This window comes from Oncorhynchus tshawytscha, linkage group LG06 (genome assembly GCF_018296145.1).
Source record: "Oncorhynchus tshawytscha isolate Ot180627B linkage group LG06, Otsh_v2.0, whole genome shotgun sequence".
NCBI lineage: Eukaryota > Metazoa > Chordata > Actinopteri > Salmoniformes > Salmonidae > Oncorhynchus > Oncorhynchus tshawytscha.
This window is the reverse complement of record NC_056434.1, coordinates 78053042-78065323: the sequence shown is the minus strand read 5'-3', so window position 1 is coordinate 78065323 and position 12282 is coordinate 78053042. Positions and strand designations below refer to the sequence as shown.

The following is a 12282-nucleotide window of genomic DNA, read 5'->3' as shown; positions in this document are numbered from 1 at the left end:
TTCTACATACTCATTGTTAGTGCTACAATATTTAGTTGGCTGTTTAAATTGAAATCAACAGCATTATTTTTCCTATATTTTAAGCAAAGCAGAGACTGACAGGTCTGTATCCCAAGCATATCAAAACTATTACAACATTAACGCCATAGTACTGGTTTCCGTAGCCCCTCAGAGGAGACCCCGCGGCGGTAGCTGTTTGATTGACGTAGGGGAAGAAAAAGATCGGATTACAAGATGGCGGTCTGTGGACGATAGTGAAGAGGCCGTCGTAGTTGTTTTCAACGGTGAATTTTACAGTTCGATAGATATCCTGCTTTCTGCGGGTAAAAAAAACAAAACAATCAACCGCGTAATATGTTCATTAAATAGCACATTATTGTAAGTCATACTCAGATGTATGTCTGGGACATGCGGGTAGAAACACGTTTGAAGCTCGGGGATAAGAACATAGCTAGACAACTATTTTAAAGATAGGGTGAACTAACGTTAGTGTTGGCTTGCTAACGCGTTAGTTTTTCCTCAAGGTAACTATGTCGGATACTCGGCGGCGTGTGAAAGTATACACGCTGAATGAAGACCGACAGTGGGACGACAGGGGCACAGGACATGTCTCGTCTACCTTTGTCGAACGACTAAAGGGAATATCATTATTAGTTCGGGCCGAATCCGACGGTGAGTTGCTAACTAGCATATCTTATAAGTAGACGATGGCTCGTCACGTTTGTTTTGTTCGTAGTTCGCCAGCTAGCTGGTAGCTAGCACAGGCCTCCCATTCAATAATTCCACATCGCTAGCTAGTTTGCGAACGATCACCTAACTAACCAACTAGTTAGCGAGATCAGTTGGCAATCAATTGTATTAGCTCACTAGTTACAAACGTAACTGCTGATGTCGACGTGTATGAGTTATTCTAGCCAACTACTGTAGCTAAATCACTATATTGCTAATACTAACTGTCTAACGTTATGTAGTTTGTTTTACGTTTAACGTTATTTGTAATCGTATGGGTGATTAGACTTGAAGATAACTGATTTGATTTAATTATCGATGTAACGCTAGCATAACGTTAGCTAGCCAGTACTTGCAATATAAATGTGGTTGAACTGACTTCCTTTGAAACTCTTTCCGTTTCAATACTTAAGGTTATATAATTAACGAACTAGTTATCTTGTTAATGAACATTGGTACATTAAAAGTAGTGTATCCAACTAGCTAGATAACGAGCTAGCCAGCCAACTAGCAACCTGGTCAAATAACTGTTGCACAGCTTGCTAGTTTAATGTTGGCTAAGTAACGTTACTAGTAAACTCACTTGGCTAACTCAGTAGTAAATAAAGGGATAGTTGTTGGCCAGCCCAAAACAAATTGTCAGCTAATTTATGGTGTGTTGTCTTTGTTTACATGCACAGTCTGTCAGTAAAAGTGTTCAGGTTTCAGCATTATCGTCAGTTACAACAGCCATCTTGTTGTTGATATTGAAGGCTTATTTGACGAACATTTCACACCATGTTAATGAATTAAGTTGTTGATTATATAGTTGGGAACATTTTAGACAGCAAATAATTATTTCAGTATGGTAGTGGTTAGCTAACTAAATGTCCTCATGTCTTTTAGGCTCACTTCTTCTGGAGTCTAAAATCAGCCCAAATACTGCATATCAAAAACAACAAGTAAGTATTCTACCTCTATCGATGCCTGCTCTGTATCTTCAGTGTACATTCAGTGTTGTATTTGCTCTGGGGAAGTTCCATTTATAAAAGTAGCCTATGTATCTGAATAATTGTGAATGTGTACAGTTGTGGTTAATTTGACAATGCAAATACTTAAATAGAATTGTCTGAACTTGATCATGAGGACTGTCTTTCCCTGCTCAGGATACTCTGATCGTGTGGTCTGAAGCAGAGAACTATGATCTGGCTCTGAGTTTTCAGGAAAAAGCTGGCTGTGATGAAATCTGGGAAAAGATTTGTCAGGTAATTGTACGGTGTTTACTCTATACGGTTGTGTAAGTCAGTGTAAGTTTTATGAGTACTACTATGCTATTTATAGTCGTTTTATGGCACCAGAAAGCATACTTTTTAACTGCAGGAACAACATTTATAGAACATGTCACAACTGTTGGTGACATACACACAAGTAAAAACATGCCTTGTCTGGAGAAATTGATTGTACCATATTTGCATGATATTTGAAGCTCCAGCCCCCAATACTATGAATAAGCATGTATGTGCATAGTAGCTCACTGCTGCTTCTTTAGGGGCCAGTAAACATACATTTTCTTTGTATGCCCATATAAGACTAAGCCAGTAGTATTTAATAATTTTAAATGATAGAATGTCATGTTATAGAAGTTTGTCCTTTGCAATGGGGGACTAGAGATCTTCTCTGTTATTCTTACCTTTGGCCTGTGTCTAATTTCCACCCCAGGTGCAGGGAAAAGACCCTGCGCTGGAGATCACCCAGGACCCCATCGATGAGTCTGAGGAGGAGCGCTTCGAGGAGATGCCAGAGACCAGCCACCTGGTGGAGCTGCCTCCATGCGAGCTGGCCCGGCTGGAGGAGATCGCTGACCTTGTGACTTCTGTCCTGTCCTCCCCCATCCGCCGGGAAAAACTGGCCCTAGCCCTTATGAGCGAAGGTTACATGAAGAAGCTACTGCAGCTCTTCCAGGTGTGTGAAGACCTGGACAACCGTGAGGGCCTACATCATCTGTATGAGATTGTGCGTGGCGTGCTTTTTCTCAACAAGGCTGCTCTGTTCGAGGTCATGTTCTCAGACGACTGCATCATGGATGTGGTGGGCTGCCTGGAGTACGACCCGGCGCTGGTGCAGCCCAAAAGGCACCGCGAGTTCCTCACCAAGACGGCGAAGTTCAAGGAGGTGATCCCCATCACGGACTCAGAGCTGCGGCAGAAGATCCACCAGACGTACCGTGTGCAGTACATCCAGGACATCATCCTTCCCACTCCTTCTGTCTTCGAAGAGAACTTCCTTTCCACCCTCACATCCTTCATTTTCTTTAACAAGGTGGAGATAGTCAGCATGCTGCAGGTGAGTCACTGCAAACCAACAGTGCCAAACAAGATTTTTCCATTCTTAACTACAAATGTAAGTCTATTTATTTATTTATTTCACATTTTGCAGGATGAAATCTTGAGATGCACATCTCATTTGAGTATTCAAAAAAACATACTTAGTAACAAGCATATGGCAACTGTCTAATAATAAGTGAAACAATTCATTTAGAAAAGTACACTAACAGCATAGAAACATTGTTGTACAACTACTGCTACAACTAATAAAAATGCTAATACAACTTATTAACCCCTGCAACAACTACTAAGTCAACTAATAAACTACTAATACAACTAATAAACTAAGTACCTATAATATATACATACAGATTTACAAATATCTTCACATGGTGATGTTTCTATTAATTAAAAACACAAACGATTTGTCCTTAACATTTGAAAGGGGGCTTTATATTCACTGATTTTAATGCCCTGTTTTCTATTGGTAAATTATTCCAATCAGTTGGGTTTTACAACAACCATGATGTAGTGTGAGCCTTGTCAAGTTAGGTGCTCCTTATATACACTGTACCAGTCAAGTTTGGACAGTCCTACTTATTCAAGTTTATTTTATTTTATTTTTTTACTATTTTCTACATTGTAGAATAAGTGAAGACATCAAAACTATCAAATAACACATGGAATTGTGTAGTAACCAAACAAAAATTTTAAACATATCAAAACATTTTAGATTCTAAAAAAGTAGCCACCCTTTGCCCTATCACAGCCTGGATATGTGTTGGGTCATTGTCCTGTTGAAAATAAATTATAGTCCCACTAAGTGGAATCGTGATGGGATGGCGTATCACTGCAGAATGCTGTGGTAGTCATACTGGTTAAGTGTGCCTTGAATTCTGAATAAATCACCGTCACTAGAAAAGCACCATCACATCACCACCTCCATGCTTCACGGTGGGAACCACACATGCAGAGATCATCCGTTCACCTATTCTGCATCTCAAAGACACAGCGTTTGGAACCAAAAATCTCAAATTTGGACTCATCAAACCAAAGGACATATTTCCACCGGTGTAATGTCCATTGCTCATGTTTCTTGGCCCAAGCAAGTCTCTTCTTCTTATTGGTGTCCTTTACTAGTGGTTTCTTTGCAGCAATTCGACAATGAAGGCCTGATTCACGCAGTCTCCTCTGAACAGGTGATGTTGAGATGTCTGTTTCTTGAACTCCGTGAAGCATCTGTTTGGGCTGCCTTTTCTGAGGTTGGTAACTCGAATGACCTTATCCTCTGCAGCAGAGGTAACTCTGGGTCTTCCTTTTCTGTGGCGGTCCTCATGAGAGCCAGTTTCATCATAGCACTTGATGGTTTTTACGACTGCACTTGAAGAAACTTTCGAAGTTCTTAATGTTTTGCGTTGACTGGCCTTAATGTCTTAATGTAATGGACCTGGTCTTTTACGAAATAGGGCTATCTTCTGTATACCACCCCAACCATGTCATGACTGATTGGCTCAAACACAGTAAGAAGGAAAGAAATTCCACAAATGCAACTTAACAAGGCACATCTGTTAGTTTAAATGCATTCCAGGTGATTAGCTCAAAGCTGGTTGAGAGAATGCAAAGGGTGACTACTTTGAAGATTCTATTTTGATTTAGCACTTTTTGGTTAATACATGATTCCATGTGTGTGGTTTCATAGTTTTGATGTCTTCACTATTATTCTGCAATGTAGAAAATAGTAAAAATAAAGAAACCATTGAATGAAACCAACAATGTTGTGACTGAGTGTCTTGGTGCTTTTATTTTCTTGTGAAATTTGCCTCATCTGTAGATCTGAAGATACATTTATTGATTACAATGTATGTGATATTCTGCTGTTGTAAACAACCTGGAATGGCCAAAAAAAGTCGATGCCGATATTTATTAAACATTTGTGCCCTTTTTAAGCATTCTAGTACAGTTAAATAGTTGCAACACACACGTTATTTTGTTGGCATTTACGTATGTCCCCATTTACCAGTAAAACAATCAAAACCTATTTGTTTCACTTACTTGCTGTGCTGTTTCGTTGTTCATTTGTTCAGTCTCAACCATTTCATCATACATGTCAACGGTGAAGTTTCAGCTCTGTCTATCCGTGGCCTTTCTTCCTCGGTGCACACTGTCACTGTGTCCTTTTCCGTCTTGTTACAGACACAGCCGGACATTTCACGTAAACCCTGTTTCTTGTTTGCATCGAAGTATCGGTCTTTGTACCTAGCATTGAGCATGGTGGCGACACAGTAGAGGCTCAGAGAGAATGCCACCGACTCGATTGTTCACAGCCTCTACTAGAGTACTTTTCCAAGTTAACCCGGCGGTCTGTGTTGGCGTTTTTGTTGTGCAGGGGTTTCAATGCCATGACAGGGTATCACATTTGCTGCAGACACAGTTGAGCTTATTTCTCGAGTCAGTTGTTCGAATTGGAGCGAAGAGTGTTCATGTTCTCAAATGCCATTGAAATGGCAGCAGCGGAATGAGAACCAGCACATTCTTGAGCATGCGATACAGATTTCCTCAGTACGAAATCCTCGTCGACCCACTGCGCTGTCTGACTCAATGCTCATGGGGCTGACGTCTCTGGTCCAAATGTCCGTTGTGAAGCAAATAGCAGTGACACCCATAACAAGTTGCTTGTGGATGTGAGTTTCAACAATATTGTGTAACTCCAGTAGGGCAAGATCGGAAAAATAGCGCCTACTTGGTAGTGTGTACCCGGTGCTCGACCATTCGGCGAAAGCCAACATCACCCAAGACAGAGAGTGGTTGATTGTCAAGGGCAATGAATTCCATTATCTTGGCTTTAATGGATTTCGCCTCAGTTGTCTCACTGAAATGTTCTTATTCTTTCAAATGACTGGTCGATCCACACAGCTGACATTGTGGGCTAGGTTGGGAATGCTGTGTTGCATGTGTAGTGTTATATTTATCGTGGCGTCATTACGTCGTCTACCTATGTTTATAGGTATGCAAGTCCGCTTTGACATTGGTTTTGCACGTTGGCGTTAAACTAGACATCTGGCTGATGTTGGCGTTTTTAGCTAATATTGACCGATTCCGATATGCTTACCGTTTCTATATTTAAAAAAAAATATTGTGCATCCCTACTTATCAATGTATTTTATTTGACATAAATAGAATATCATATGAAATGTGATAATACTCATGCCACTTTGTTGTCTTCAGTATTGTAAATCGATGCTTGTTACTTCTCGATCAAACTGTTTGTCTTTGGCTCTGATATTAGTGAACAGGTTTGTAGTTGATGGGTAATCTTCAATTTAAGAGGGGAATCTGTGAAGCCAACATACCAGTAGTCCCTGAATGTCTTGGATCTCACATTGATAACAATGATAAGGCTGTGGCATGATTTAATTTTTTTATATTTTTAACTTCCCTTGGCAGTATAATTTATACACGTTTAGGAGCTCAAGAGGGACATGGCCATGTCTATTGACCCCTGTAATAAATTTGGGTTCAGGCCTAGTGCTTTTTAACATGACCTCTCACCACAAAACCTCTACAGACCAGAGATCTGAGATGCAGTTGAGTATGTAACTTTATATCCCTGCCTTACACTACAGGAGGATGAGAAGTTCCTCACTGAAGTCTTTGCACAGCTAACGGATGAAGCCACAGAGGACGGTAAAAGGAGGGAACTAGTAAGTTTAATGATTAACTCTATTTATTAAAAGCATACAAATATTCAGCTTTTGTCATGAATGTTTCAGTACTGTCCTGTGTTTTCCTTCCTCTTCACAGGTGAACTTCTTCAAAGAATTTTGTGCTTTTTCACAAACCTTGCAACCGCAAAATAGAGATGCTTTCTTCAAGACTCTGGCGAATCTAGGCATTCTTCCTGCTCTTGAAATAGTCATGGTATGAATGGTTACTATGTACATTTTAAATGTCTTCTTTTTGCATATTTACCCTGGACATTTGGTTGTGTGTTTGATGTGGCAACATTCTCTCAATCACTTGAATGTGAAATCTCATCTCAACATCAAGGGCTGCATCTTGCCAGCACATGTCAAAAAAAAGTGGAATGAATTTAAATGTACCAGAGTGTCTCTTAAAGGGATGCTTCAGGATTTGGGTATAAAGCTCTTTATCTACTTCCCCAAAGTCAGATTAATGGTGGCTACCATTTTTGTCTACCTCCGTACAGTTTGAAGGGAGTTGCTAACTAACGTTGCGCTATGATTGGAAGTCAATGGTAACCGCTAGCATGCTAGTAGATTCCATAGACTTTGACCGCTAGCATGCTAGTAGATTCCATAGACTTTGAGTCATTGCGCTACAGCTAGTTAGCTTTGGCTCGCAAAACTACCTCTAACATCCTTCATACTGGATGCATACAAAAAAAATAGTATCTGTGATTTCATCTGACTGGGGATGTAGATAAAGGGATTCATTGCCTAAATCCTAAAGAATCCTTTTAATCCTGAATTTATAAAGGCCTAGAAAGTCAGTTAGTCCAGATTGCACGAAGACTCCTGAGCCCCTACAGAAACACGTGGATGGAGCTGAATGCGCTTATTCGTTTGAGCTCAGTGTGTGACTAGTGTGTCTCACCGTCTCCACAGGGGATGGACGACCTGCAAGTGAGGGCTGCAGCCACAGACATATTCTCATACCTGGTGGAGTTCAGCCCCTCCATGGTCCGAGAGTTTGTTATGCAGGAGCCACAGCAGACTGATGATGTAAGTATATCATATAGCTAGACCTACGTGATACTAGTGGGCCAATTTTTCAAATTTCTCTGACACATGTAGGTGCCATATGGAGATGTGATTATGTAAATGAGAAGGCATGATTATTTAACCATTGAACTGTTTCTTATAGTAGGTGTTTACTGTTAACCCAAGCATACCTTTTCTGAGCATTTAGATTAGATGAGTCTGAATTCTCTAGGGTGTTCTAGGTTTCCTGTACTTGACGCTACTCACAGTTCCCCTCTGTATGTTCATTAGGATGTGCTGCTGATCAACGTGGTGATAAAGCAGATGATCTGTGACTCGGACCCTGAGCTGGGGGGTGCTGTGCAGCTGATGGGGCTCCTACGTACACTGATTGACCCAGAGAACATGCTGACGCCCACCAATGTAAGACCATGTCCAAATACACACGCACTCTGTCACAACAATTAGTATGCAAGAAAACAGAACAGCTAGCTATACTTCATGATTTGTATGATACTTTCACTTTGAATACTGTCAGAAAACGGAGAAGACCGAGTTCCTCAGCTTCTTCTACAAGTACTGCATGCAGGTCCTAACAGCCCCTCTATTGGCCAACACTGTAGACGAGAAGAAGTCCAAAGGTGAGGAGGGGGACGATTTTTTTGTATTTTAACTCGCGTGATTATAGATCTAAATGGATGGATGCATGCATGGTCCGTGCTCTCCGGAATCGTTGGGACATCCCAACCTCATTGAAGTTTACATTTTAAATGGTTATTAAGGCAAGGGTTAGGGACGTCCCAAGGATTCCGGATAGCACTGATAATATATGCATTGTGTGTATAGACTCTGGTCCTTTGTAGAATTTGGTGTGTTTAGGTCCAGCTCTGTGTGGATATGCATATCTTTTTGGTGGGCAGGCCAAGATGTCTTGGTTTGGATCTGTTTGTATGACTGATATTCATTGTTTTTATGTCTCTCAGCTCTGCAAGAGGGGTCCACCAAGATCAACCCAGTGTGTCCTGGTATTTAACCATATTATTACAATCCTAAATCTCATTTGACTAGGAGTGTCTCTCCCTATTGTAAATGCATGCCGCTGTCTTCCAGATAATTTCCAGACAGCTCAACTCCTGGCTTTGATTCTGGAGCTGCTGACATTCTGTGTTGAGCACCACACGTACCACATAAAGACATACATCATGAACAAGGACCTGCTACGACGAATCCTGGTGCTAATGAACTCTAAACACACCTTCCTGGCGCTGTGTGAGTCACCGGGGAAACACTACAGAGGGACATGGTTCTAGAATATGGGGAGCACCAAGCGTTGACATGAAAACATTGTGTCAGTAGAGTGAATTTGTTTAATGAAGCACATCAAGCTAGAACCCAGACCTTTGGACCCTTGGCTCCTGGGTATAATCCATTGATAAATCCACAACCTAAAATGTACTGCAAGTAATTGTCGGTATGGAGTTTCCTCAGCCTCTTTTTAAAGTGGTGATTGTACTGATTTTGTCTAACAGGTGCTCTGCGCTTCATGAGGAGGATAATCGGGCAGAAGGATGAGTACTACAACCGCTATATTATCAAAGGGAACCTGTTTGAGCCAGTCATCAACACTCTGCTGGACAATGGCACTAGATACAACCTCCTAAACTCAGCCATCATCGAACTCTTTGAGTTCATCAAAGTTGTAAGCCCCCATTCACCCTTAACATGTCTGGTTACCATTTTACCACATGCACACACTCTCATGACATCTATCTCTACAGGAGGATGTTAAGTCCCTGATAGCACACATCATAGACAACTACTACAAAGCACTTGAATCCATTGAATACGTCCAGACGTTCAAGGGCCTAAAGGGCAGATATGAGCAGGAGAAGGACCGACAGACCCTGAGACTCAACAGGTCAGTGTTTCGTCATCTCCCACAGACATGGACACCTGGAATGGCGTTAAAGTGGAACATTTGATTTGTTTGGTTCAGTCAAAGAGGATAACTTGGCATATACTTTAATAGCAGTTGGTTTGTGTTGAGCAAAGTAAAGCAATGTTGCATTGTCAAGTAACTTATATTTTTGTTATTTATATAAAGCCTGTTAAAATGAGTTTTTACTGTATCCAAGCAGATATCGTAGGGATGCCCGAACGCTGGACGAGGATGAGGAAATGTGGTTCCATGAAGATGAGGATGATGACGAAGGAGAGGCTGTTGAGAAAAGTAGGCCAGAGGAAGAGTTCCCAGAGAGCTACGGAAAGTATATGGAAGCAAAAAAAGGTAAGTGCCGCCACTCTGCTCAGTGTGTTCAAACCCACAACTTGTGGAATGGTATGTTCACTATGTATTTCCGTCTCTTTACAGTTAAAGAGAGTGACGACAAAGAGAACTTCCCAACGCAGACCCCAACTGGCAGCTTTAAGTTTACCTTCTCTCATTCTGCAGGGGCTGCCAACGGTGCCAACGGCAAGCCAGCTGCCTCACACGCCGCCTCAGCCAGTCCCAACGGCTCCCCAGCCAAGTCGGACGCGACACCCGGCACCCTGGTAGTCAAGGTGAGCTTTCCCTGTCAACTGCCATTCTAATTGCCAAGGTGAGCCATATCCTCTTTCTACCTGTCAATCTGTAGTAAAAAGCCCCATTTGTCTGCCACCCCAGTAGTAAAAATTATCAAACCCAGGGTTGAGTCACTTGAGTTCTAATGTGACCTGTGTTCTCGTTGACAGACTGCGATGGTCGGCCTTGTAGACTACCCTGACGACGAAGACGAGGAGGAAGAAGACGAAGAGCAGTCGCCACGGAAACGTCCCCGTCTGGGCTCCTAAGCCAGTGAAATCGTCTGGTCTTGGTCAGCTGTGCCACAGTCACAGTCCACTGGACAGAGACCACTCCCACCTTCCTACCCTGCCCCCCTGCTCCTACGTCCCCATATCTGGCCTGTGGACCAGAGAGGTTGAACAGTGCCATGGTTTCCCTGTTGGTCCAGCAGGGGTGCTGCACTTCACCCAAACCTCAGTCGCTCTACAGAAGGGGGAGCAGGTGCTAATGGGAGAGCCAGTCAGGCTAGCAGGACTAGCCGCTTAGTAATGGAAGCTTGATTGGCTGACCCTACAGAACTGTTCCTTTGGGTTGGGTGGAGGGAACTAGGCAAAAAGAGGGGATAAGTAACAAAAAAAACGAACATACAGAAAACAAAAGTTTCTTAGTTCTGAGGAGCAGGACTCAACTGTCGAAGCTGGGGCTGCATTGCCGAGGCTCACACACAACTAGTCAGGAATCCAGTATTCATGAGTTTAAAAGTACTGTACAGTTTTTTTTTTTTTTCATCATATGCCCCTTAAGTGATTTTAAAAAGGGGAGAGCTATACCTGCCAGTGTATTTTTTTTAATTTTTTTGCTGCACAAATGGTGGGACCACTGTTCACCCTTAATTAAATTCATTGTAGAAAGCAAGAGTTGCAATTCTGGTATTAAACTGCAAGTAAAGTCATTTTTGCAGCCCACTGAGAATGTCTGAAGTTTGTGTATTCAGTGGCTTTGACTCACTGGCTCCAGATGTCTGTTCAGAGAAGTCTATTTTCCAGCAGGTATGTATCTTGTTTTAAAAGAACAGAAACCCTTCTCAGTGATACATACTACCGGTGATCCAGTTCAGTACTCCTGATGGGTTGAGTTTGTTGCTAGCACACTTCCTGTGGGTCAGAACATATTTCAATCCAAAATTGCAGCAGTGGTGGCTAGACCAGCTACTGCCATTTATATAGACCAGGGATGCCCCCTCATCCCCATGTTTGTTGTTGAACAGTGTGGGTCTCAATTTACTCTTGGGTTAGAATTGTAGAATACACTAGGTGCAATTTTGTTGCATCAGTAGTTTCTCTTCTGACAGTCACTCAATTAGCAAATTAGTCTAGGCCAGCTATCTAAACTTGTGGTCATGGTTGAATTGCCTACCGGGTGCCCCATTTAATATATCTGATGATCAACTGCAAACGCATCCACCCTTTTACAAAATGTGTAGAATAGCATGAAACTAAAACTTCAAATTCTCTGTCAAGATGGGGGCTGCTAAATTGTTTTGCTCGCAAGGTGGGTGTAACAATTTAGCTTCGGCACCCAAAGGGCCAGGGCCTACTCTGACTGCATCTGTGGGTATGGATGTGTGTAAGCAGACCTGCAAGCCGTTGCGGCCCCGCTTGCGTTCAGATTTTGGGTGGTCCCTACCCCCATCTATTGCCTATCCCTGATAGACGTAGTTTGAGATGTCAGGAAGAGGTGGAAAGCATTTGTCGAAGTACGTACAGCATCTGTGAATGCCCAAATGTAACCATTTCAAATGTCTAGAGGTTTGTTTTCTCCCTGAAAAATGTGTACAAAGTGCATTTACTACCACTATCTCCATTCTAAAATTTTGTATACAGTTGATACGTTTTCAGATTAAATGTGACCCTGGCATTAAAGTTGTGGATCTAGCTTTATTTTACTCTGGATACTAGTTTAATGTAATCTGTAAACTTTCTAA

The 12282-nt window shown here is 42.0% G+C and overlaps 1 protein-coding gene across 4 annotated transcripts; it reads left to right on the top strand.

Annotated features, from left to right (window-relative positions):
- Positions 1–191: 191 nt before the first annotated feature.
- LOC112253124 (serine/threonine-protein phosphatase 4 regulatory subunit 3) lies at positions 192–12220 on the top strand. 4 transcript variants are annotated; one of them, XM_024425063.2, is made up of 17 exons: positions 192–284; positions 525–672; positions 1615–1670; positions 1875–1973; positions 2428–3051; positions 6656–6733; positions 6834–6950; positions 7658–7774; positions 8045–8176; positions 8292–8394; positions 8737–8778; positions 8864–9022; positions 9283–9452; positions 9532–9671; positions 9892–10040; positions 10125–10315; positions 10487–12220. In XM_024425063.2, exons 2-17 carry the CDS (start codon positions 531–533, stop codon positions 10583–10585), a joined length of 2418 nt encoding a protein of 805 aa, XP_024280831.1. In that variant the 5' UTR covers positions 192–284; positions 525–530; the 3' UTR covers positions 10586–12220. The 4 variants fall into 4 exon arrangements, with proteins under 4 accessions (XP_024280831.1, XP_024280832.1, XP_024280834.1 ...); XM_024425064.2 differs by having other exon boundaries at positions 198–672; positions 10125–10353; XM_024425065.2 differs by having other exon boundaries at positions 199–672; positions 10206–10315.
- Positions 12221–12282: the final 62 nt, after the last annotated feature.